At 42.7% G+C, this 25,412-nt stretch overlaps 1 protein-coding gene across 2 annotated transcripts; it reads right to left on the bottom strand.

The window, feature by feature from the left end:
• Positions 1–2,976: 2,976 nt before the first annotated feature.
• Positions 2,977–23,484, bottom strand: LOC134439098 (protein FAM171A2-like). 2 transcript variants are annotated; one of them, XM_063188948.1, is made up of 13 exons: positions 23,329–23,484; positions 22,363–22,602; positions 18,533–18,625; positions 17,466–17,618; positions 16,338–16,517; positions 15,461–15,565; positions 13,787–13,907; positions 12,979–13,057; positions 12,256–12,705; positions 11,095–11,329; positions 6,663–6,874; positions 5,307–6,140; positions 2,977–4,746 (listed from the first exon to the last, which is right to left on the bottom strand). In XM_063188948.1, the coding sequence occupies exons 1-12, from the start codon at positions 23,423–23,425 to the stop codon at positions 5,325–5,327; spliced, it is 2,781 nt and encodes a 926-aa protein (XP_063045018.1). In that variant the 5' UTR covers positions 23,426–23,484; the 3' UTR covers positions 2,977–4,746; positions 5,307–5,324. The 2 variants fall into 2 exon arrangements, with proteins under 2 accessions (XP_063045018.1, XP_063045014.1); XM_063188944.1 differs by having other exon boundaries at positions 2,977–6,140.
• Positions 23,485–25,412: the final 1,928 nt, after the last annotated feature.

Raw genomic sequence — 25,412 nt, 5'->3', positions numbered from 1 at the left:
GTTAAAATCTGTACCGATGGCCCTGCCGTGGCACTGCCGGTAGGGCACACGACTGCTATGCGGCTGATCTTTGCCGACCTTTTCCCGTTTCTCTCTCCCCACTCCTGTCATGTCTTCACCGTCCTATCTCAAATAAAGGTAAAAAAGCCCCCCTCAAAAATAAAACAAATAAAACAAATCTGTACCAATGAGGTCCAACAGGGGTTGATTCCACATGGAATGACCCTGGTATAACCTACCCAGTGAAACATATCTACCTTTGTTTGGCACAAGTTCCCCACATTTCATAAAACTCCCTAGATACAAACCATGCATCAGCCAACGTAAGCCTATGTACATCTATTTATAATGCTGGTCAAAATCAAATTTGGATGACATCACTTCCAATCTAATAATATGACTATCCGAAAGGCCCACAGAACCAGCACCGGTAGAAAGAGTACAGTAGAAACAACGGTCAAGGAGAGTAAAAAAAAGCAACAACCAGCAGAAAAAATAATGCAATTTTAGAAAACACTGGGAAAAAAATCTATATGGGGTTCACAGCAAAAAATATTACCACAAATCTGAAAACACAAAAAGGGTTTAAAAAAATCTGAACCTGAAACCTGAAATGTTTAACTTTCCTGTGCAGTATGTAGACGTCTGGACATTGTGACGTATCTTAAATTTCAGTTCTTAAGATCCAGAGCTGATGTAAATGTGACAACGGCGTTGCTGTGGCACTCGTCAATGCATGGGTTGGGATGCCCAACGTGGGGACCCCAACCCAGGTTCGAGTCTGACCCGGGTCAAAGTCCCAATCCTACCCCATCTCCCCACCCTCCTTTTCTGTCTCTATTTTAACTGTCCCGTCCCAATAAAGTAAAAAATAGCCCAAAACAATTGAAAATTAAGTTGGCGACGACGGTCTCCTCCACTAACATGCAGTGAGTTATTGTCAAAGCACATGATGCCAAAAATGATCACATTTCTAATACTCTATGCTACAGTATATCATGCACATATTAATCATCTATGATACATATACACAGAATAATAGAGGAGCAAAGTCTAGTTCATGATCGTACTACTTATTTTGCAGCTAATTTACAAGACTTACACTAGTGAAGTGGAGGTCAAATATCCATGCCTGGGCCCACCAATGAATGCCTTGTAATGTACCTAAATAACAGCAGGATGTCAACTAGCGTAGTCCTACTGTATGTTAGGCTACTTCTCACAGCTCTACGTTCCCATAGTCTCAGGCCACGATCACACTGAAGGCAGATTTCAATTTATCATCCACATCGCATCGAATAATAAGATATCGATATTGAAATCGTATTGTCATGGAGGCTGTGATTTACAGCCCTACCGAACAGGGCAGAAAATCCGTGTTTCACCTTGCGCTGATGATCAGAGCTGAATGCACTCAATTACGTACATTGACAAACAGTAGAAAGAATTTGTCTTGCAGTGTAAAATCTGTGTTTGGTGTGATCGCAGCCTTATGTTGGTCTACCACCAATAACACAATGCCTTTTACACTTCTCCATAGGTGGGACCCCAGCTAGAATAAAGAAGATTTAGGATAGAATGGTGGGTTTGTGCTTTACTCTGTGCATTATTTTGGGGAAAGTGTATTTCTACCCTAGTAAAGAGTAACAGTACAAGAGTACCGGTGGTCACTGTTGATGAGGACAATATTATACGTATATACAGTAATACAATTGTGTAATACAATTGTATACAAATATAATTGTGTAATATAAAATACTGCCCCAAAGATTTTCCGCTAACACAGTGAAAACACATCCCATCTTCCTTACATGTGTCATGCACTTCGAGGAATACGGACACATATTCAAAATTGAGGCAACATTTTGAGTTCTCACAATGTCACAAGCTGCAGGATTTTTAACACAGAGTCATGAGAGCTGTAGTAGAGTGTTCAAGTAAAATTCTACAGGAGCTGGGGGGGGGGGATCCTTTCTACTCCTCAAAGAGTTAAGTGCAGAGGGTGTTTCAGCCCAGCAAGGGGGCGGGGAAACTCAGGTCGTGATTTCCAGCCTGCCTGAGTACAAGGCACTTACAGGGAAGGCTCTGAACATGCAGGTCTGAATAGGATCCATTTTCTACATTCATATATTGTATCTGTTGGGTGTGTGACAAGTGCAGTGTACCCCATTGCAAACAAACACTAACAATGCAAGACGATGCAAGAAAGAAGCCATTAAGTCAGCTGCTACAGTGAAATGTGATTAACAATTATAATAATTCGATGTTTCTTCTTCTAAAAATGTTGGCGTCAAAAATGTTCCACAACAATGAATAGATGATGGGAAAAGTATAAAACAAAACAAGTATAGGCCTACTGATTACAGCGTAATTCAACACATGTGTTTATCTTTTTTTCTTTTCACCAAAGGATGTACAAAATACAGAACGTTAAGGAAATAAACGCCAGTCAATTCCCTTATATTATGGCGTAACACTGTAAATTAGGGTGTGTCAATCGCCAACTAAAAAAAAAAAAACTTAGCAAAATCCTGCTCTCTCTCAGTATAGTTCCGTTTTACTACCATAACAGCCTTGCCATTTTTATAAGCAAGTTCAATCCATGTTGAAAAGTGGCACAATAGGCTTGAATAGCTGTAAAGGGGCGTTTTTGTTTAGCAAAATCAGTGAAAAGTGTTTTGATCAAAACTAGTTAAGAAGAGTCGTTCAAAAGAATGCTCCAGTTGCCTTTCCACTTCCCCACGACACCAAGAGTGAGTTACAATATGCAACCTTGCCTACTCCACTTGTGCTTGTCTCCTCGTACCAGGAAGTAATACGTCATGATGACATCACTGACAACAACATTATATTTCAATATCTTGCCAAAGCTCAATTGTAGAGTCTTTTTCTCATTTGCAATTGGGATGGTGAATGAAAAACAGTCCCTCAAAAGCTGTTGTGGCTAGGCTGACAGCTGGGAAACTTTATGATATGGGACGAAGAGACAAGCACAAGTGGAGGAGGCAAGGTCGCATATTGTAACGCACTCCAAGTCCCCAAAGCATGTGTAATGGATCAGCGCATGGCCTGTATGCATCTGGTTAAATGGGGGCTAGAGCATCGCTAAGGGAAGGCAGCAAAACACATACATGAGGGGTTTCAAACCTGGGAAAGAGGAAAGGCAACTAGAGCATTCTTCAACATGATTATCCTTATTAGTTTTGATCTGAACAATCTCAAAACACACTTTTCACTGATTTCGCTAAAACTCATTCACTGCAATGTTAAATTTCTAACCATATGTGCAACCCTTAAACGTACAGTGGGTCAACTTTGCTGAAAATTGGCAAAACTTGTAAAAACGGGCAATACTGCAAGAGAAAAGTGGGATACTGCAAGCTCAGGGCCTTTCACTTTGATGCACCCTAGACTTTGTCTTACATCAAGACTGCAAGCAGCATGAATATAGCCTATTTGGTGATTTGTTCTTTAAAGTTCCAGTGTGTAATTTTTTGGTAGCTTATTTCCAGGATTTATCCAGTGTGCCTCATCATCTATGCTTCATTACACTGTACTTCTGACACCATTTGTAGCAAAGGAGACTAAAGACGCCGCACCAGGACTCGAACCCAGGCCTAAAAGGGTCCCAAACAAGAGCCAGCCAGGCTTGATGGCCTTGACAGCCAGGACACACCCATAGCCCGAGTAGTCACACCATCATAGGCAGCATATACTTAGGAAATAAATGACTAAAATTACACAGTGGACCTTTAACTTAAATAAAAATCAAGAGTCAGTGTCTGTTCAATTGGCCATCTAGATTGTACTTATCAAGTTCATATGACAGATTCATGCAGTATAACACATCAGCAGTGACGTTCAGAAGTGACGCAAAAGGACAAAAGTGACAAATGCAACCTTGAATAGTCTAAAAAACACATTAAGCTCAACACACATCTAAGTCACACAGCAAACTAGACTGTCTGAACGGACTCAAATTCAATTTAAAATATAGTACGTATTTACAAACCAACAGTTATAAGTACCGCTAGATGTTCCTGAATGATATGACGGTGAGTTAATAAATGTGTTCAGGTACGCATAGACCCAAAGTTTAAATATGGGCATGGAATGATGTGTACTGTATATTCAGCAGTATTCAGAATGCCTGTAAGTCACATAAGGGAAAAGATTTGAAGATTTTTTTGGGGGAATAGCTATATATATATACGTATAATACTGCATTTGAATTCCACATTTTCTATGAAGACCTTTAAAAAATCAATTAAAAAAACATCTAATGTCAAACACCCAGATCCTTGTAATTGGATCACTACAACAAAATCGTCAGCAGTTTTAACTCGGCTTCCTGTTTCGGAAGAGTCTCATATTTGTGCTAAGGTTCAGGTACAAGTTCGAAAACAGGAACAGTCTTGTGGTATGACGTATGTGGTTAATTATGGCATTTCCAACATGTATGGCAGACTTTCAAATCCTGCATCATTGCTTGTTTCATTTTCTTGCTGTTTACTGAATTAGATGTGCTTGTGTTGACGGAAAAAAAAAACAGATTTGTTTCAGAACGTTGTTTCAAGTATCTTGATTTTCTTTGTGGCTTTCTCTTATCACCAAGATGAGTAAATGCCAAAACAGACCCAAACAGGTTTTATTTCTTGGCATGAAACTGCCGCTGGACCTCTCCTCCCCTCAAGCCTCTTCCATTTCACCATTTATTTCTGGTGACAGGTTACAACACAATCACGCCTAAAAGGTGCCAGAATAAAAACACAATTTTTTAAAATGAAAAAATGTCTGCACACTTAGAGCCTTTTCAGATTTAAAAAAATAAAATGTATAAGCCTTCAGTCTGTAGACCTATGTAGCCTGGGAAAGGTCTCTAGACCGAAATCCTCAACATTCAAAATCTGGGAGGAATCTGAAGTGTACCGACATTTTAGCTTTTAAAGTACATGTTCAGTACAGTAGAGTGTGTAATTTCTTTAGAAGAGTATTCCCAGAATGCATAATGCCCATTCATGAATGTCATCTTGTTCAGGACTATTTACAACTTCTGAGATTTTATCATGGCTTGCAATTTGCACTTTTCATACATGAAGAGGTGGATGATGCTCTCAATGCAAATTTGCCATTTTGAATTCTGGTCATAGATTCCTTTGGCTGCAAAACCTACGCAAAACCCAGGCCAATACTAATGAAAAGGATCAAATTTCAGAATGGGCAGCATACTTCTCTAGAAATATTGATTACTTACAGTAACACTAAAAAAAACTTTAAAAATAAAAAGTAAAAATTACACACTGTACCTTTTAAGTTTGTTTGATTTATTTCTTAACAGCGGGGAAGACCATGAGTGGCCGCTCCTCGTGCCTCTGCCAGGGGCTCTTCTTGTTGCCCTCTTTGTCGTCCGGGTCGTCCTCTGGGCTCGTGACGGAGTCGCGCCGCGACTCGCTGTTGTTGCTGCTGCGCGAGCTGTTTCCCCGGCTGCGACCTCTGCGCGCGTGTGCCGGCGACCCCCGCGACGGCGTCTCTTCCTCGGGACCCTCGTCGAGCAGCGGAGTCAGCGGGTTCTCCAGCGGCGAACTGGCGCCCATGCGGGCGACCCCACCACTCAGCTCCAGGGCGTCCTGGTACGCCAGTTTGGAGTACGGTTTGTTAGATGATCCACCGCTGCTGGAGCCTCCGCCGCTGTGACCCTTTCGTCCCCCCGTCCCGAAGCGCTCGTCTTTCCCACTGTCCCTGCTCTTGCGCTGCTGCTGCTGCTGGCTGCTGGAGGAGGTGTGTTGCTTGCGGTGATCCTGGCTCTCTTGCGAGATGGTGTCGGGGCTGCTGCAGTCCTTGCTGCTGCTGCTCAAGGGCTGCGTGGTGTTGGTGGAGTGGTGAGTGGACGTCATGGAGTGCGTGGTGGTGGTCGTGCCACCGGTGGGTGTCGAGTGCGACGAAGACTGCTGCTGCTGCTGCTGGTGCTGCACCATGGCCGCGTGGCTGAGGCCCAGACCCGCAAAGTCGGCAGCGGTGGCGGCGCTGACGTCGATGTAGGAGTGTCGCACGTGCGCGTTGGAGCGGCCGTCCAGGGAGATGAACCAGGCGCGCGGGTGCTGCTTTACGCCCAGCTCCAGCAGCTTCTTCTCTGTCAGCGCCTGCACAAGCAAACAAACAAACAAACAAACAAATAATCAATCAGCAGCTTGTAGTGTTTATTTAAAGGTCTAGTGTGTCATTTTCTTTGAGTAGTTTTCATTTTCAAATATGTTATGCTGGCCTGCTAGCCAGGGCATGCCCTCCTAGCAACGCTTCCAGTCAGGCCAAGAGCAATGTAAATATCGTTTCTGATCTCCAGAAAAATCTTTTGTCAGAAACCAGTAAATCAGTAGCAAACCTAGGGAGACGCTACTTGTTATGCTCTTGGTCAAACCAAGTCTCCAAGAGATGTGGAAGATGATGGGCCTTTATTTCGGACAGCACAGTGAAGAACGACAGGAAGCGAATGTGGAGAGAGAGACGGGGTAGGGATGGCAAATGACCCGGGCCGGATTCGAACCCTGGGTGCAACCCTTGGGCATGCTGCAAGCCCAAATGTGGGGGGCTTACTGTAGCGTGCCCTTACTGTAGCGTGCCCCCCACCCCCCCAAGATTTGAAAGAAGATAATCAGGTAACTGGCCTGCAGCTCTCCGTTCATCTGGGCCATGGTGGAGTCGTTGAAGAGCACAGGGATGTGCACCGCGCCACCGCTGCCCGGGCCCATGGAGGACGAGGCCCAGCTGTTGCCGCTACCCTCCGAGTCGTCTGGGGACGAGCTGCCCTGCTGCTGACCCTGCTGGTGCTGATGCTGATGGTGGTGGTGGGTCCCTCCTCCTCCTCCAGCAGATCCACCTTCAACAAAAACCATTAACAGTGCATGTTAACTACATGCATATTACTTCTGCTTTCTTGAATAAAAAATATAATGGAAAAAAAACAGTGTATGTTAATGATTAAGTAATGGGAAATAATGAAGAGATAATGGTTAACGAATGTTGTACAAAGTGTTATTTAAGGATTAACTAATGCTTAACAAGGAGTCTGTATTATAAAGTGTTACCATGCCCAATCAGCAAATCGATTAATCGTCAATGAGCCCGTTTACATTACCACAATAATCGGGTTACTGAAATTAACAGGTTATTGGCGTTAACTGTTTATTGTTGTTTACATGCAGTCTGTCAGTTGCATGTGTTCCACTGCATGTGTGTGACATGAAACTGGAATTCAAAGCTTCTGATTGGCTACCTATCGTTCAAGAATGTCAATAACCTGTTTAAGGTGTATACATGGCTTGAGAAATCAGTTTATTAGCCAAAAACCTACCTGTGCGAATCAGATTTCTCATAAACTGATGATTATTATAAACTGTTTATTTGGTTTACATGAGCACTTGAATAAACTGCTTACTCCGAAAACCTGATTATAGACATGGATGTGCATATAAACGGGCTCAATAACTTTAAACTTTAAACTAAAGGCCGCAGACAGGATTTTGAAATTAGGGAGGTCCATGATGTGCATGCTTAGCTCACCAATCATTTTTAGCATTAAAGGTGTAATGGTAATTGTTTTCTTTATCGCAATAATTTCTTTTCGGCATGGCCAAACTGGGACATCTTGGTACAGGCTGCTGTATATCACATTTCACACACACACAAAAACATCTACAGGAAGATCGCCTCATCACCAATTGATGTAAATCCAAGCAGTGCAGCTGTCTGAACAAAGATGGCAGATCAGGTCATATTGAGTCATTCGGGGCCCGAATTTGGTGTAGGTTGGGTTAGGTATCTTCATTGGTCTCCACAAAGGGAGACGTTTGTCTTGGAGACAGATATACAATAAGCGACAAGCAACTCAGAATATACAGTATAGTTGTTTCATGTAGGGCTGCTACGATTAATCGACTAATAGTGACTAATCGACTATAAAAATTAATCGCCAAGAATTTTCATAGTCGACTAATGGTTTCATTTAATTCAATGCATTTTTTCTTACTTTACTAATGCTTTATTACTTTATTGAAACCTAAAATTCCCCAGCACGTATGAACTGGACATTGTATCTCGGAGTAAATAAGTTACTATCATGATTTAAAACTCATTGTGAGCTCAGGGACCTAATTTTAACGGTTTCTTTCTTTTTTCCCAATTTCCTTGAAGATTAAAGTGCTAGAGTACTTGAAAAATTAATCGTTTGACTAATCGACTATTCAAAAAAAATAGTTGATAGATTAATCGGGTGAAAAATAATCGTTTAGGACAGCCCTAGATTCATGGAAAATTTAATTGTTGCTAGCCGACATGCTCTGGCCCTAAATTGATTTCCGTTCTGTTGCGGTTTTGGTAGAGTGCCATGGCGTTTGTTGGTACTGCTAGTAAAACTACAAACTGTTTTATCATTTGTAAAATCACTCAACTTTGATTAAATTTGTTCTGCAGTAGGGAGCAACCTAAATTTTGGTACCAATCCGATGTCAAACGCGACATCGATTAGACCTAATACTAATGGTGTTGGCTTATCTTACGGTTTTACTCCAATCACACTTTTTCATTTTGAATTTAGCATATATCACAATAATTACTTTAAAGTACTTGAGCTTTAAGCAGCTTCAAGAATCCATGCATTTCCATGGAATTAATTTTGAAGTCTGTTTCTATCTTGCCGTCTCCTATCCTAATTTGTACTCCTCGATCGACTTATCACGACTTAATCAAAGATGGTGGCGCCTGGTGCAGTTCTCCAAGGTGCAGCCTGTAAAAATGACCTTGTATGTAAACTAACGATCAAAGTCTCTATGCCTTGTTTTACATGTCAACAACCCCGCGACTCTACGGAATGAAGTACTGAGTAACTTTGAGCCTCGTAAATGGGTGGAAAGTACAGATTTATTACGATGGCTCGTTCGATGCGGACCCACTTACAGCAGAAGCCTAATTTTAGCATCAGCTAACTAGCACGGGATTCTGAATGCACATATGGATGTGAGGTATGTGGCAAAAATTAGCTCACTGATTCTTGAGAAAGTGGCTAAAACAGGTTGTAATCTCGAAAGAAAAAAACTAAGTGAATTACAAAATAATATGGTATATCCTCGTAGACAAAGGTCTTGGCTTTTCAGAAATGCACAAGGCCAATCTCCCCATTTTTTTTTTTTTTTCAGAAATCAGGTTTTTCTCTGATCAGACCTTGTTTTTTGTCAACACCGTCAGACACAATTAAAAGCAATAAAAAGTGTATTGATTTGGTTGCATATGTATCTGGAGTTTTTAAGTGATTGTGTGTGTTTTTTTGTTCACACATACGCCTTTAAATGTTGAAAATTCGCTTTCATTCTATTTTAATACAGCTTCATGTGTTCTAATTTCAAAATATGTGCTGTCATACAATGCTTACTTAATGCCTAAATAGATCAAACAATTTTTTGTAATTTCACAAATATTCGTGTAGGCTTAAATTTGCAATTACTTTGATAATTCAACAACTCTAAAGGAAAATTTTGTAAGGACATTCATTTAAAATGTCCAAAACTCCTTCTTACGGTGGTGACTTAAGAACTGACGGTGGTGACAGTAATCTGAAGGTGGTGAAAGTGACCTAATTATTACCCACATTTTACCAAAATAAATAGCCCTCTCAAGTCAATGACATCTAGCATAAACACTTTATTTTTGTGTGTGCACAGTATGTTTGTGCATGTGTTTTTTCTTCATTTGTTAGATACTCTAGGAAGTAGGCCTAGATTATTGAAAATGTGGCATAAACAGGTTTTAAGTTGTTCAAATCCAAAATATAGAGGTGTATTATCATAGATGAAGGTCTTGGCTGTGCAGTGAATTTATTGGCCAAGCTCCCCATGTTTTTCATTTTTCATAAAATGGGCTCTCTCCTGGTTTTGTCACCAGCTTCAGACAGAATTAGAAGTAAAAACATATGTTTACTGTATTTAAGTGAATTACTTTTACAATTCAACATAATTGTAGATACTTATTGGAAGCATATTCTTAAAACTTGTCAAAAACATGTAAAACACATGCTTTTTTGTGAACTACATCAGATGTCACCACCGTCAGGTTTTGTGACAAAAAACCCTCCAAATGCACCTCAGTGAAGGCTGGAGTGTAAGTTTGGGTCACAATTATTACTAACATGTCTGGTAATGTTTCATTAACCAGCACAATTTAGTAAAATATGGAACAAGATGATGAGCGGAACAAAATCTGACGGTGGTGACATCTGACGGTGTGAGACAAAAAAACACTCTTTTACATATTGTGCATTTTTTGCTCACATTAGCCACTTCGTTTTCGCTCTGTTTCTTAGGGGCTTCATGCCGCTTCTGAAAATGTATATATAATTAACATTAATGTAACATAATATTATTAAAACCCCCGACGGTGTTGACAGTTTATGGTTGGGACAGTACCAGTGTCCAAACAAATTAACAAATTGAGGAGAAATTAGTAAACTTACAGGAGCTTCAGTGATGGTGAAGTATTCAGTAGAGCTAAAGGTTTGAAACGGGGTCCTAAGTAATGACAATGACCTTGTGCATACCTGATTTTATTGTCTTTTTAAAAAAATCTGACGGTGCTGACTAATATGCTGGACACACTTTGAGCAATCAGAAAATAGTAGTAAATATTGCTTTACACGCACTATGTGCATATCTGCAGAACCACTTCAATATGGACTTTCACATCATGGTGATATTATTCAAGGATATCAGTGATTTTTACATTTTAAGTCAATTGAAATGATGATGTCTGTCCTTGGGACGGCTGTTTTTACAGGGTGTGGGCAGGTTTATAGCCATGAAAAGTAATAAAATTACACTTAAATATTTCAAACGACTGTACATTTGTGTAACAGACCCCTGGGTCTTTACCTGGATTCATTTTGTTCATGAGAATGTAGTTTATTTTCAACAGAATTGGCAGTTTATTGCTGAGACATGTTTTAGCCGCTTTCTCAAGAATCAGTGAGCTCTCAGCATCATGCTTTAACACTATTTAAGCCATTTTACACCGGATTTCTCCTTTAATCATCCAGCAAAACCTCGGGCGTACCTCCTCCCTGGCGGTCTTTATCGTGCTGGCCTCCATCTTTGCCCTGGTCTCCTCCCCCAGAGCCGAATTCGGAGGAGAGTCGCATGTAGTGCGCGGGGATGACGAGCGTGGGCACCATGCTGCGGTACAGGTTCTCCTTCATCTGGTCCAGAGAGTTGCAGAAGATGATCTGGCCCGGCTGGTGAGTGTTCAGCGACGTGGGCCGAGCCAGGTGTTCCGCTGTCTGCTGCGACAGCTAAGAATGAAACAATTTTTTTTCACAATTTAAAGGTGCACTGTCCATTCCACCAACAAACTTTAATACAACGTTTCGGTCATCTAGGGTTGCCAACCGTCCCTTGAAATACGCAATCGTCCTGTATTTAGAAATAAAAGTACAGGTTCCGTATTGAGCTTAAACCGGACACTGGACATTAAAATGTGTTAAAATGCAGGAAATGCCAACATTTCGATCCGCATCGTCTTTTTCCATTTTTTTTTCCATTATTTCAATTTTATTGACAGTTGGCAACCCTACGGTCATCTGACCTTCTTCATGTAAATGTTCTTTACACTTGAATGACAACCCCACTGGGATAATATCCTACGCACCTGTCCAACTACAGAGGTGTGCACAAGTGTCTTCTTGAAGTAAAGGTGTACTGTGTATATTTTCAGTAGTTCATTTCCAGGATTCATGCTACGCATTCTAGGTGTGTAATGGTACACAAAAATCATGGTTCGGTACGTTTTGGGGTCACGGTTCGGTACATTTTCTGTACAGTACATAGGAACAAAAAGGTCTGCTTGGTTCGGCACGATTACAGTGTACTGTTACAGACCTAGCCCATTCACGAATGTTACCTTTTTCACAAATACTTACCACCACCATCAAATTTTAAGTATCGATTATGACAGGGAAAATTGCACTTTTCATACATAAAGAGGGGATCTTCTCTGTGGCCGCCATTTTGAATTTCCAGAAATATTTTTTTTTAGCTGCAAAACTTCTTTGGTCATACTATAATACATTATTTAGTAAATATTCATGAATGGATCAAATTTGGCCATGGGCGGCCCAATTTCAATGAGCAGCAAAGTTGCAAGACCAGTTTGGGCTGGTGGTGGATGATGGGTGGTGTTGAGCGAGGTGGGCTAGGCCAACACAGGTAAGCTGCCCACCTGAGAATATTCTGGCGGCTTGTCTGGCGGTGGGGACGGCGGATCGGAGGTGTAGCCCCGGTTGTCATTGGCGGCGTTCCTCCGGTGGTGGTGGTGGTACTCTGAGTCCTTGTCTTCGGCGGGGCCGCCATAGCAGGCGATGTGCAAGCCATACTCGTCGCGAAGGAGCGACGATGGCTCCATCGAGCTGCTGGTCTCTGTGGCGCGGTGGACCTTCATGGGGAAACTCTCACCCTTCGCCCCTCCCTTGCTCTTGGAGCCCATATTCTTGGAGTGCCGGAGCTTTTGAGCGGGTACGTGCTTGGAGAACTCGTCGCGAGCGCTCTTGTAGTCTCTAGCGGGGGACGAATCAGACTTGGCAGGGGCGTCTGCGTCATTGATGGATGTGCCTGTAGCCTCTGGGTGGCCTCCTCCTCCGCAGATGAGGTTGAGACGAGACATCGAAGTTCCCTACAATTGAAAGTGAATAAAACATTTTATTGCTGAACTTGATTTCAATTAGTCATTGGTGGTGGTTAATATGCTGCAATGAATATGCTCCTTAGATAGTCCACTAAAAACAAAAACAAAACAAAAAATCCATACAATAGTGGCACTGGCTGTCGTTACGCAGCTCTATCATGTGCTACTGCTGAAACGTCGCTTTGCTCCAAAACAGAACATGTTTGAAATCATGACGAAACAAAGGCTAATTCATCTGCGGTATACAAAATTGATCATCACCTGGTCTCGCTTGGAGCCATTCAGTCCAGCGGAGCCCTGGTGCTTCCCTTGCTGTCGCCGTGGTTTCAGACAGCGCCTCCTTCAAGCAGAGGAAAACAAGAAAAAGAAGAGTGACCAGAGATGGGAACCTGGGGCCTATACTAAGAAGCTGGTTCAGGAGTAAACCAGGTTAAGTTAAAAGGTAAATCATCTAATAGACTCCAGGTTCTTCTATTAGGTGATTTGGCAAAGTGCGTATTCACGCTGCACAGCAAAAGCAGCACTGCCCCATCAAAAACAAGCTCAGTGGGTTCTAAAATTTTCCGGCGGGCGGGGACCCCGTTTTGGATGCAAGAATATTTTCGCGACCCCCACCCCCCATATTCTGGGGCTTTTTTTGGTCAATTAATATTGCTAGATTTTGCATTAAAGGGATACGCCACCTCCAGGTCAAATTGAGTGTCTCCCACCAATCCCTAGAATTAAATAAGTGGGTGATGATACATTATTAAACAGTGCTGCTTGTACCCCACTTAGCTGTTGTTATTTGTGCTTTATGTATATATAAAAAAGTTCTTTAAAAATGAATTTTTTTGTGTGTGTGTGTGTGAGTGTGTGTGTTTAGGGGGGGGGGGGGTTACAAGCCTTTATTAGTTTTAATGTGATAGAACAGTGAAGATAGTGACAGGAAGCGAGTTGGGAGAGAGAGACGGGGAAGGGTCGGCAAAGGACTCGGGCCGCAATCAAACATGGCATAGCAGACAAGTGCCCTACCGTTCGCGCCACGGTAGGGCCAGAATGAATGTGATTTGAAATGATTTTTTACTACCTGCAGTAGTAGAGGAGCACACAGAGCAGCACGAGGACAAGCAGGGCCAGTGAGGCCAGGATGGACAACAGGAAGAGGGTGTGGTACGCAGTGATGTCCCTTAGACCTGGGTGGGCCGATCCTGAACCAGCACAAAGGAAAAGACACCTTTATATTATCATACATTACATTACATTACATTACATTACCATGCATTTGGCAGACGCTTTATAACCAAAGCGACTCACAAATGAGGCCATAATCATAGCCAACATCACTAGCAGATACAAAGTGCACAGGAAATATACAGAACAAGCGCAGATGCAAAGAAGGGTTAGTTAAGGGTTTTTTTTTGTAAAGTTAAGTACACACACACACACACACACATATGATACAGAGTGTGCCCCCTCAAAAAGGTCCCCATCAAAAAAACGGTCACACACAGACTAATGTGTTGTTGGACCACCTTAAGCTTTGATTACGCCACACATTTGATGTTGTCTGCTGTGTAAAGCCTATCCCAAAGCATATCCCAAAGATTCTCACTGAATTTGAGTTCTGGACTCTGTAGTGGTCTCGTGCTCCCTGAACCACGCTTTCAAAATTTGAGCCTGATTTGTCTTGGCATTGTCATCTTGAAATATGCTCGTGCCATCAGGAAAGGAAATTGTTGTGTGAATGCTCTAGGCTAGGTTCATGAACTGATTCGAGTTTGGAGGTCAACACTTTCAGGATGGCCGAATTCAAGATAGCCGAAATTTTGTTTGGCCCACAACTTCTGACCGGGTGGATGGATATGTCCCATATTTGGTGTGTGAATGCTCTAGGATTGCTTCATGAACTGATTCGAGTTTGGAGGTCAACACTTTCAAGATGGCTGAATTCAAGATGGCCGAAATTTAGTTTGGCCCATAACTTCTGACTAGTTTGATGGATTTGTCCCAGATTCGGTGTAAATGTTCTAGGGTAGATTCCTGAACTGATTAGATTTTGGAGGCCAACACTTTCAAAATGGTGGAATTTTCATTTGGCCCATAACTTCGGACTGGGTGGATTGATTTGCCCGGTAACACCTTATTTTAATGGTTCACCTTTTCAGTGAATCTACTACATTAGGTACGGTGTAATAACCAGTGTAACAATATTTAATACCATGTAATACTTGTGTAATACCAGTGTAACAATATGCAATACCATGTAATACCACTTACAAACAAAAACATGGTGAAAGTACAAAATTGGTACATGGTGTTATACTGGTATTACATTGCATTAAATATTGTTACACTGGTTATCACACTGTTCTTAATGTGGTAGTTCCACTGTAATAGCGAACCATTGAAACAGTGTTACCATTTGCACCATATTTTTTTGCTTAATTTTCACAATAGTCGTTTGGTTTTAAGCCTATGCACGTCATTGATCTATGTAGAGATATTAAATATATTTCTTTTATATTTTGTATTTATCATACGTTTATAAAAAGGTGAACAGGAGTGGTAGGAATGATGGGGGACTGGAAGCGTGGCGTTTCGGGGATATACCTTTAGCAGTCGAAGGCAACTGCACAGGCCTAGTTCTCTGAAAGGACTCTAATTCATGCCAGGTCAAGCAAGTCAAATGAGCCAAGTTGTAAAAGCAACTGGACATGAAGAAGAACAGGTGAAGGAGAGAGAAAGGGAGAAAATATTTTACCTGGAAAGGCTGCGACCCAGTAGCCCAGCTGAGACGGAGAGAACTCCCAGGTGAGCTTAGAACCCTCGCGCCTAATATATCCAGTGCCATTCCTGACCCAAAGACCTGGAACGAAGACACACACACACACACACACACACACACACACACACACACACACACACACACACACACACACACACACACACACACACACACACCCTGTAATGCCATTGTTCCGTCACTGATGTGGAGTCATACACGGTGTTGTAATGAACACATAGGGTGCATTCCAATATGCGACCTTGCGTCCTCCACTTGTGCTTGTGGCCTCGCCCCGCCTCCTGGCCCCTCTTCCGAGGAGAAAACAAACAAGTTTCCCCGCTGTCAGCCTAGCCACAACATCTTTTGGGGGACTATTCTTCATTCACCATCCAGTTTGCTAATGAGAAAATTACTTTACAATTGAGCTTTTGCAAGATATTGACATATAATGCTGTTGTCAGTGATGTCATCATGATATACAGTATTACGTCCTGGTACGAGGCCACAAGCACAAGTGGAGGACGCAAGGTTGCATATTGGAATGCACACATACTCATGATGCCATGTTGGGTGTGGTCAGGTGTGTGTTTTTCAAGTATTGGCAGAGGACGCGCTCAACTTCTTGGAAAAACGAAAGTCTTTGGGTGCGAGATAAAAAGCGTCAACTTAAGGAAGAAAAATCCGCACTCACAAACTGCGTCTCATTATTTATTTATATTACCGCGTGGTCCACGCACTGATGAAGGCTTGTTAGCCGAAACGCGTTTGCTTTTTGGACATGGTGGTAATATAAATAAATAATGAGACGCAGTTTGTGAGTGCGGATTTTTCTTCCTTCAGGTGTGTGTTTTACCTTTCCTGCTTTGGTAAGTCCACACAGGGATGCTAGTGGGGCTGCGGACGCGCGTGTCGGAGGGAAGCGGTATGGACATGTGCAGTGGCTGGCTGACGGCCAATGCCCGCCCCTCGTTGTCGAAGAGCTGGGCACTCACCGCAGCCACTGCCGTGAGCTCCACCCAGCCGCTCTCCCCACCTGAAACACATGCACATTGCACAGACACAAGATCAAAAAATATAATATATATATTTCATATCATTACAGCAACGTATCAGAATTCACAGTCTTAGTGGTGAATTCTGGCATAGTACACCTGTCCATACTCGAGCCCACTGCCCATGGGGACTCAGCCCGGTGCATTTCCCAGGGAAGATGAAATTCTAGGTATCTCGTCCGGGTTTTGGACTTAAAATCCTGTGTGGCTTGGCTACCGATGTGAAGTTTGTGGTCTAGCTTATCAGCTTGCCGGCTGGGGCCATTAAACCATTGAAAAAAGCTCAAAGCTGTTTAAGACCCAGACATTCAAATCGGAATGTTAGGGGACTAGGGGACCGCCTCACCACTTTGGCGATAGTTTAAAGAGCACCTGGCATTCAATCCGCAACATTTGGGGGCTTTGAGGGTGTAAATACAATCGCAGAAGTTTAAAAGTGAGACCGGTGAGCTAGCTTAGCCTAGTCAGTTGGGAGAGAGAGATGGGGAAGGGTTGGAAAATGACCCAGGCCGGATTCGAACCATGGTGCCCCTGGGTAATATTGCCCATATACTGTATGGTACAGTATTTAACACAGTGCGTCACAATGCCTCCTAGGGCTGTAATGATACACTCAACTGACGATTCGGTTCATATAATGATTTTTGACCTATGGTTCAATACACCCCACATTTTTTTATGTATCTTTTTGATGACCGTTTATAGGTAGAATAGGTTACATGAGGTTATTAAAAATGCAAAAAAAGTTTTAAAATAATAATGATATTGATATGAAGCTTGGAAGCACTATCACATCATATCATGTGGTTGTTTTCTGGACTGAAAGGTAACAGAACTTTGAAAGGGCTTATCCAGATACTGCCTTCTCTGCGCATCACGTTTTCTCGATACGGTGCAATATCGTTGCAGCTCTAATGCCTCCCCGTTACCTGTACTGTTGAGCTCCATCCCCATGAGGTAGGGGAAGCTGCCGAGCTCCTCGTGGGCCGTGGTGGTGGTGAGCGTGGCCGTCACGTCGGCTTCGGAGCAGTTGAAGGACACGGAGCTCCTCTGCAGCTGCACGCGGGGCTGGTTTCGCACCCCTGCCAAACAGGACAAAACAAGAGCAATCAGAGATGGTGCTAGACCTGCACAACACAGGCCCCGCAACACAGGCCTGAGCCCACACACACCACGCATGGACAAACACAAACACACACACAGACAGACAGACAGACATTCATTCAAAATAAAATCACTGGCACTTCTCAATTTTAGGCTGTAGAGTGCCGGAACTTTTTATAGTGTACATGTACAGTATTGGTGCTTGATGCGCTGGGGAAGTGGAAAGGCAACTACACCAAAGAGGTGGGATATATAATAAAGAGGAATCGAAACACGCCCACTCAAAGACGTGCGCTACCGCCATCTACAGCGGGGACTCCCTTTATTCTCAACCTCAAGACTCTGAAGGTCTCCTAATCGAAGGGGCGTTCACCTGACGTAAAGCGGATAATGGAAAAGAACCCGCCTGCTTTATCTCCATCTCATATACGATTCTCTGACTGCACTCTTCCAAATGACTGTCCTATTTCTCATCAAAACAGCCTAAAAGGCACACTTTCCACTAATTTAGCTAAAAACACCCATTCACTGCTATTCAAAATTTCAAGCCTATTGTGCTACCCTTTATCATTGTAGATTAAATTTGATAATATTTCACATACAGTAGAAGTTATATTATTTCGTACAAAGGAACAATCCTGCAAAAGAGGAGTGGGATTTTCCAAATTTTTCATGTTCAATGGGCGTGTGATACACCATAGCCTGTACCTGTAAGTATAATAAAGTATTTTGACTTATGTTAACCACTTAAAACACTGGATCGAAAGACGGACATATCTTGATCCCATACAGGGAAATTGTCCTACTGTAGCTGAGAAACGAAGACAGACAAGACCATGAAGATGAAAATGGCTAGGATTCATGTGAATTCTTTTTTCACCATGGCCCTTACCTGGGGATCCCCGTAACACCTGGATGATGTCATCATAGAGAATTAGGGTCCCTGGTCTCTCCGCAAGCAGGTACAGACTGACTGATGTGTACACTGAGAAGGGAAACAGGCGCGCACCAACAGTGAAACCTCACACCTACGTATTCACAGACTGTGTGTACACTTCTACAAACAAAGGAACCATTTCACGACAATTCGACCAAAGTTCACAGACTATGTAGGTCTCACAAAATTGCACTTTTACCTACATGTGGGTTTTTTTCCCTGTTCATTGTGTATTTTTGTATGGTACGACTTATGCTCAGGTGAGACATATTTCCTGAAAATGCAGTAATTGATTTATGTGAAAATGTGCTGTACACTGTCCAATACAGCTAGGGAAGAGAAGGCCATTTCATGGTCTTGAAAACTTTGCTTAGGCCTTTATACATTATGATGAGTAAAGTATGTAATTTTAGTAGTACTACTAAATAATAAACTAATATTTACAGGTCTAACCAAACTTTAGAAAGTTTTGCAGCCAAAAATGTCTATAACTGGTAACTCAGAATGGAGGATGTGGAGAAGATCCACCTATTCCTGTAAAAAAACATTTCCAAGTCATAATAAATACTTAGAATAGAACTAGAATACAGAAACTTGGAATAAAAAGAATTATAATAGAAATAGAACATATAAATGCATGGTGTGGTAAATCTACATGAAAAAGACAACCGTTGTGAATGGACAGCATACAGTACATTCTGTAAATAATTTTCTTTCAAATAAAAACCATACTCTATCTTTAAATCTTCAATCTTTTCATTGCACATTTCTGCAAACCTACAGTATTGATCTTTATGGGGTGTTAGCATTTGCCCATGTGTAGAGTATGAAATAAAAAGGCATGAGGCTACTGAGATGAATAAAAGAAAAGAAAAAAAATATGATAACACTTTCTATGAAGCCCATATCTATAGCGCATTATGAGGGCATTTATATCAACTTATAATGCACATCATAATTAATCATAGTGCATTATAAGTTATTATAAATATATGTTATTATAAATATATGTGCTCATAATGCGCTATAGATACGGGCTTCATAGAAAGTGTTACCAAAAAGATTCCTGGAAAAGATGACATTAGTAGTTTGTGTACACACACGCACCGTCGGTGAGAACCAGGCTATGACATTAGTGAATTGGCAGCATAAGTTCTGGAAATAAACTACAAAAAAAATACACACTGGGCCTTTAAGGTCAGTGAACATGAGACCAGTCCTGACATGAGAGTGTGACAGCTGAGCCTCAGTCCTCTTCTCCTGAATCTTATATAATATAACAGTGTGAACTTCTGATTGCACGTGTGTGTGCATGTGCGCGCGTGTGTGTGTGTGTGTGCATGTGTGTGCGTGCATGCGTGCATGCGTGCGTGTACATTGTCTGAGCTTTCTCTCTATGTGTGGGTGGAATCTATTTGAAAAGTGTCCATGTTATATCCTATATAGAGTTGTGGTGAATTTTCCTCAGAGCATTGGACTATCATAAGACCATTTTTTTTTATTTAACTCTCATTTATTAAACCATGAGTTGTCTTTGCCATAACCAAATGTCACCAACCAAAGGTGGGGTTGCATGTTAACCATTTTAAGAAAATGTACTATTATGATATCACGTTGGGGGTTCCGCAGGCTCATAGGAGTCTATGTAGAACCTTAGAATCCTGGGGGAGTTCCCCCAACGTGATGTCATACCTGCAACCCCAACATTCATAAATGTTTATGACATGGACATAATGTTTATGACACGCGCATAACTGTGTCATGACGCTATTATGACACTGTAATGACATGCATATGACACCGGCGTCAAGTAAAGTGTTACCGGATTCTCTCGTTACACTTAAGAGAGCTACATGAACAAGCTACACTGAAGTACATTGCATGAACATTTCAGTTCACCAAGTCACACCATGTGTAACAGAGGCAAACTAGCAGAGTGTGGCGTGGAACGTTAGTAACCCTCCCTCCTGAAGCCTCAATAATACAGTGCGGTAACGTTGGGCTATCGGACGGCCCTTTAGCTCAGCGTGCTCGTACTGTGACTCCCATTGCCGAGCCGATGTAGTTGGTGAGGTGGCAGGTTCGTGGCCTGAGGGGGACAAACTGTGCAGGAACACCTTCGTCACACATGTGTGTGTGTGTGTGTGTGCGTGTTTGGTGACAATAGGCAGACTGGGTAAATGCCTAAGGCCCCACCAAAGCTGCCATCTGTAGGGCCCCCTCCTGACAGTCAGCCTCACCATGCCAGCATAAATAATTCAAGAGAGAACCATGTCCATATTCCGGCCAGGGCTCCTCACCTCCGGGCGCCAATGCGAGTGGCAAGTTTGAACAGCTCTGTGTTTTGTGTCTTCTTGTGTCTATTTTTCAATATGCTTACTGCAATGTGCAATTATGTGTATTGGGTCTCTGTGTGCATGTCTTGTGTCTACAGTATGTCTTGCATCTATGTATCTATGTAAGCTGTCAGACACCTTAATTCCCCTCGGGATTAATACAAGTGCTCTACTACTCTCCTAGAGCTGCTACTACAACTGATCAGGCACTCACAGGAGATGCGGCCGAAGAGCCATCACAATTATTTGTAAAATAATGATAGGCCCAATAATAATAGCAATAAATAAACAAATAATCATTTTAAATAGTAAATTTCACCTTAGTAATATGAATCATAAAATGGAATATGAATCAGAAAAAGGTAAACCAAATGAGATGGAGTGAATGAGAATGGAGAATGAATGAGATGGAGATGGAGAAAAACCAAATGAGATGGAGTGATATTTAAGTTGACTTAAATGTGTAGATATTCAACCTCATCATCAATAGGCCTTCAGCTAAAGGGAACCCTTAATCTGCCTGACAACAACATTTGTGGTGTTAATTCAACAGTTTAGAGCAGGGGTGGGGAACCTTTTTCATTCGAGGGGGCACTGTTAATTCATCTGAGGGCCGTAAAAGTCCTCCGGGGGCCGTACTATGAACACAAACCAGGATTACCCCCTGCACTTTAGGCCTATATTGAAGGCAGCCACCTTTAAAACAGACCCCACCTTCTTTGGGTCCCCTGAATATAACTTAAGTGTATTGCAAATGTATTTTCTAAGATTACTTTACAAAATATGTCATATTTCATGTGAAGCTGCATACATTAAAATTATGTCAGGGGCCAGATAAAACGGCGTCAAGGGCCCCACATGGCCCTCAAGACATAGGTTCCCCACCCCTGCGCTAGAGAGTCAGGGGCGCTGTGGTGCCCCCCACATTTGGGCTTGCATGCCCAAGGGTTGCACCCCGTCCTGTCTAAAATAAAGGCGAAAAAGCCCATAAAAAATACATTAAAAAAGAGAGTCTATTTCAACATAGCACATAGCAACTGATCAGACAGACTCACAGGGGATGCACTGAGGGTAAATTTCGTGTTTGAGTCATCTGGCTAGTCCTTTCGCAATACAGTAATAAGGCCCCCAAAAAGCTGATCAGAGCATCTATTGTATTCTCTGCACTGGATGGTAGCAATAACAGCCAGGGTACCATCTTCTAGGCACCTTGGTCAACACTCCAGGTCAGAGCATCTGACACAATCCAGCTCACGCATGTTTGCGAAGAGTAAATGTTGCCAGTATATTCACTATTACATATTATGCTTTAACAACAATAAAAAAGAGTCGTCACAAAATATCCTATCAGAGAAATTAAAAAAAAAATCCACCACCTCCAACTGGTTTAAATTCACAAACTCGACTAACACATGCATGACAACTGATCATCATCACTCAGACACTCACAGGGGATGCGGCTGGCGTGCCACGGCACGGAGTGGGTGATGTAATTCCTTTTGGAGGCGCTGATGATCACCAAGGTCCCCGCCTGGTAGGGGAACGAGACCACCACTATCCCATCGCTTCCTGTCTCGAGCGGTGCCCCCGAGGACAGCAGCAGGCTCTGGTTGCCGTGCACCTCTACGCTCGCGCGCGACAGGGGTGAGAGGTCGCTGCTGTCAAAGACTTGAACTTTCACCCGCACATCTACCGAAACAAAACACACAAAAAACATGACAAGGGGATAGCAAGACGGGGTGAATAAAACACACACGGTTCATTTCAGCGGCATGGCGCTGGCGCGTCATCGCTGCACTTAAATGCATATAGTAGGCTACTGTGCAATAAGATGAAGTGAGCGGGGGGGCGTTGTGAAGGAGTAGGTCAACACATCTATCCGCTTAAATACTACGGAATAGCCTATTGCAACTGGCATCACTTGCAGGCTTGACGCGGAGGCAATCCTTTCCTTTAGCCCAATTTGTTATCGGTCTTTGACATGAATCACTCCATTCGCGTTACATGCACTGTGCATAGCGGGCTTGTCTAACCAGCAACATCTTTAAATAGCTGGCACAGGCCTACGATTGGCAATCGTTAGTGATGGTTTGACGCGAGCGACACATTTCAGATAACTAGAGCGTAGCTTGCACATTCATTGCATCTAAATAGGCAGTATCAGCAGAGATCTCGCCTTTCCATACTGTATTCGCCTAAACGCGCACTCGGCCATTTGTGAAACAAATAAAATAACACATGCCTATCTTAACCCATGTGTACATGTCCATACAGTGCCAAAGAAAAAATCTGAGTTATTTTGAAATGTAAGCTTATAGCCTGTATTCTATCCATGTTATGCACAAGAGCAGCCGGAGTTACCACTCCCAGTAAGCGAGTCACACCTATTGTACGTTACCCCTCTATAGCGCTCACCCTGTGGTCCATTTTCCGCGATGGATTTACTGAATATCCCCCGCACGTAGACGCACAACAGAAAGGTGAGGAAACGGCAACTGAAAAGCGCTATCATCCTGTAAACTACATTCCTATATCAAGACTGGGCTGGCTTCCATAGCGTATCATCCATGTTTTTTTCCTGCCCCCCTTTGTATTGAGAGACGATTTTGCTGTCTTTTCGTCTCTCTGACGCCCTCTATCTTGGATGCGGGTGCCCACAGACCTCGATATCAAGTAAACGCCGCTTTGGCTGGCTTCTTGAATGGTAGGCCCTGTGCGCACAACGCGTCCAACTTGGAACAGTAGCCCATCCATTGTGGCTGCAGGACTATTTACACTGAACAAAATAATCGTCCAATTGGGCAGTGATATCTAAACGCCTTATCAATTTGAGATGTTTACGCAAAGTTTTTCAACTTGTCCGTTGAATAGGCGACGTAAATTGCTCCCAGATGAATTGACACTTGAAGCAAAGGCAGTAGGCTAAAAGGAAGTAGGGCCTAATAATATTTCAGGCATGCAATATTACAATAGACACTGTAGGCCTGGCCTACTGCTGCAGTACTTTACTTTATGCCTCATGTACCCTGTCAACTGTGGCAGTCATGTAATGGCATAATGTTAAAAATGGCGCCCCTCTGTGGTTGATGGTATATATGACAATCTAAACATGCAGTATGTGATCCATGTATCCATGTAGGCCTACAGTATGTAATTTATTACATGGAGAAGATCCATCTACTCATGAAGCGTGTGAAAAGTTACATTTCCAAACTAGTGCTTAGAAATTGATTATGGTGCAAACTACCGTATTCACCCAAGACAATAGCATTTGTGAATGATCATTCAGGTGTCTGTACTTGTAGGCCTACTGTATTGTCTCTATTGGATAGAGAGACATAGTGGGATAGAGAGACATAGTGGGGGAGAGAGATGGGGAAGGATCAGGAAATGACCTGGGATCGGACTTGAACGCGGGTCGCCAGATTAAAGGAACAGTCCACCCTTTTTTGATTTTCACATATTTGCTGTATTTCCAAGCATTATTCATCAAGTATGGAATAGCGGCCGACGAGGTGTCCCGATATCAAGGGAAATAATGGACGAGGCGGAGCGTTCTAAACAGCCCGACGGCGCAGCCGAAGGGCTGTTCGTTTCGCCAAGTCCATTTTCCCGTGATATCGGGACACCTCGAAGGCCGCTATTCCGCTTATCACCCGGTTACCAGCATTTAAGTATTAATTTATTAATATGTTGATCTGAGGCTTCGTGAGAAAGTAGATTCACCACTGCGCTTGGTACGTTGGGCACCACTTCCTAATCTAGTGAGACGTGCCTCTATCGGAGACATGTAAGGACGCGCGCAGAATGTTGGGGTGACTTGACAACCAAATGCGATAGAATTGACGACTGGGTTTTTGACTTGACAACCAGATGCGATAGAATTAGTAACGGGGTCTTGACTAGACAACCAGATGCGATAGAACTAGTAACGGCACTTCGCCAGAAAGTTAGAAAAGAAGCAACTTGGACGCCCGCACGCCCGCATGACATCATAGGTGTCCTGCTACTGTGGAATAAAGGACACCTGCTCAGCCAATCAGAAGACGTTCTGTCTGCTCACTGGGTGATAATGTGCATATAATTTTCTTCTCAGTGTTTTCAGTAGGTCCTACTCAGATTTATTGGATCATAATTATTAGCATAGCTTAGCATAATCACTGGAAGTAAATGGGCAGCATTAGCATCAAGCCACTAATGCTATTGCTGCCCATTTACTTCCAGTGATAATTCTACAGTCCTCTCTCAAGCCAATCTCTCCCCAACTCTACTGTGACTTGCACACACACATTTAAGTATCACGTAGCAAAGAGAGATATCCTCCGCGCTCCTGCACTTCACAATTTAGTGCGTCTCGGGAAAGGACTTGGTAAATGCAGGGGAAGAAAGGAATCACCGGAGCATCTTCAGATGCTCCGTTGATTCCTTTCTTCCCACACATTTAAGTATCTCAGCGTACCTAACATTCACATACAGTACTTTTGATACCTCAATGTTTT

Source organism: Engraulis encrasicolus, chromosome 2 (genome assembly GCF_034702125.1).
Source record: "Engraulis encrasicolus isolate BLACKSEA-1 chromosome 2, IST_EnEncr_1.0, whole genome shotgun sequence".
Taxonomy (NCBI): domain Eukaryota; kingdom Metazoa; phylum Chordata; class Actinopteri; order Clupeiformes; family Engraulidae; genus Engraulis; species Engraulis encrasicolus.
The sequence above is the reverse complement of the archived record's forward strand: the minus strand, read 5'-3'. Positions and strand labels throughout refer to the sequence as shown.

What these genes read in the sequence shown, in the direction of transcription:
- LOC134439098 (XM_063188944.1), bottom strand. Translation starts at nt 23,425, where the DNA reads ATGATAGCGCTTTTCAGTTGCCGTTTCCTCACCTTTCTGTTGTGCGTC. An exon ending in GATGGAGCTCAACAGTACAG is followed by an intron (nt 16,518 to 17,465) that starts GTAACGGGGAGG and finishes CATGTGTTTCAG; the next exon opens with GTGGGGAGAGCGGCTGGGTG. An exon ending in GACTTACCAAAGCAGGAAAG is followed by an intron (nt 15,566 to 16,337) that starts GTAAAACACACA and finishes TCTTCGTTCCAG; the next exon opens with GTCTTTGGGTCAGGAATGGC.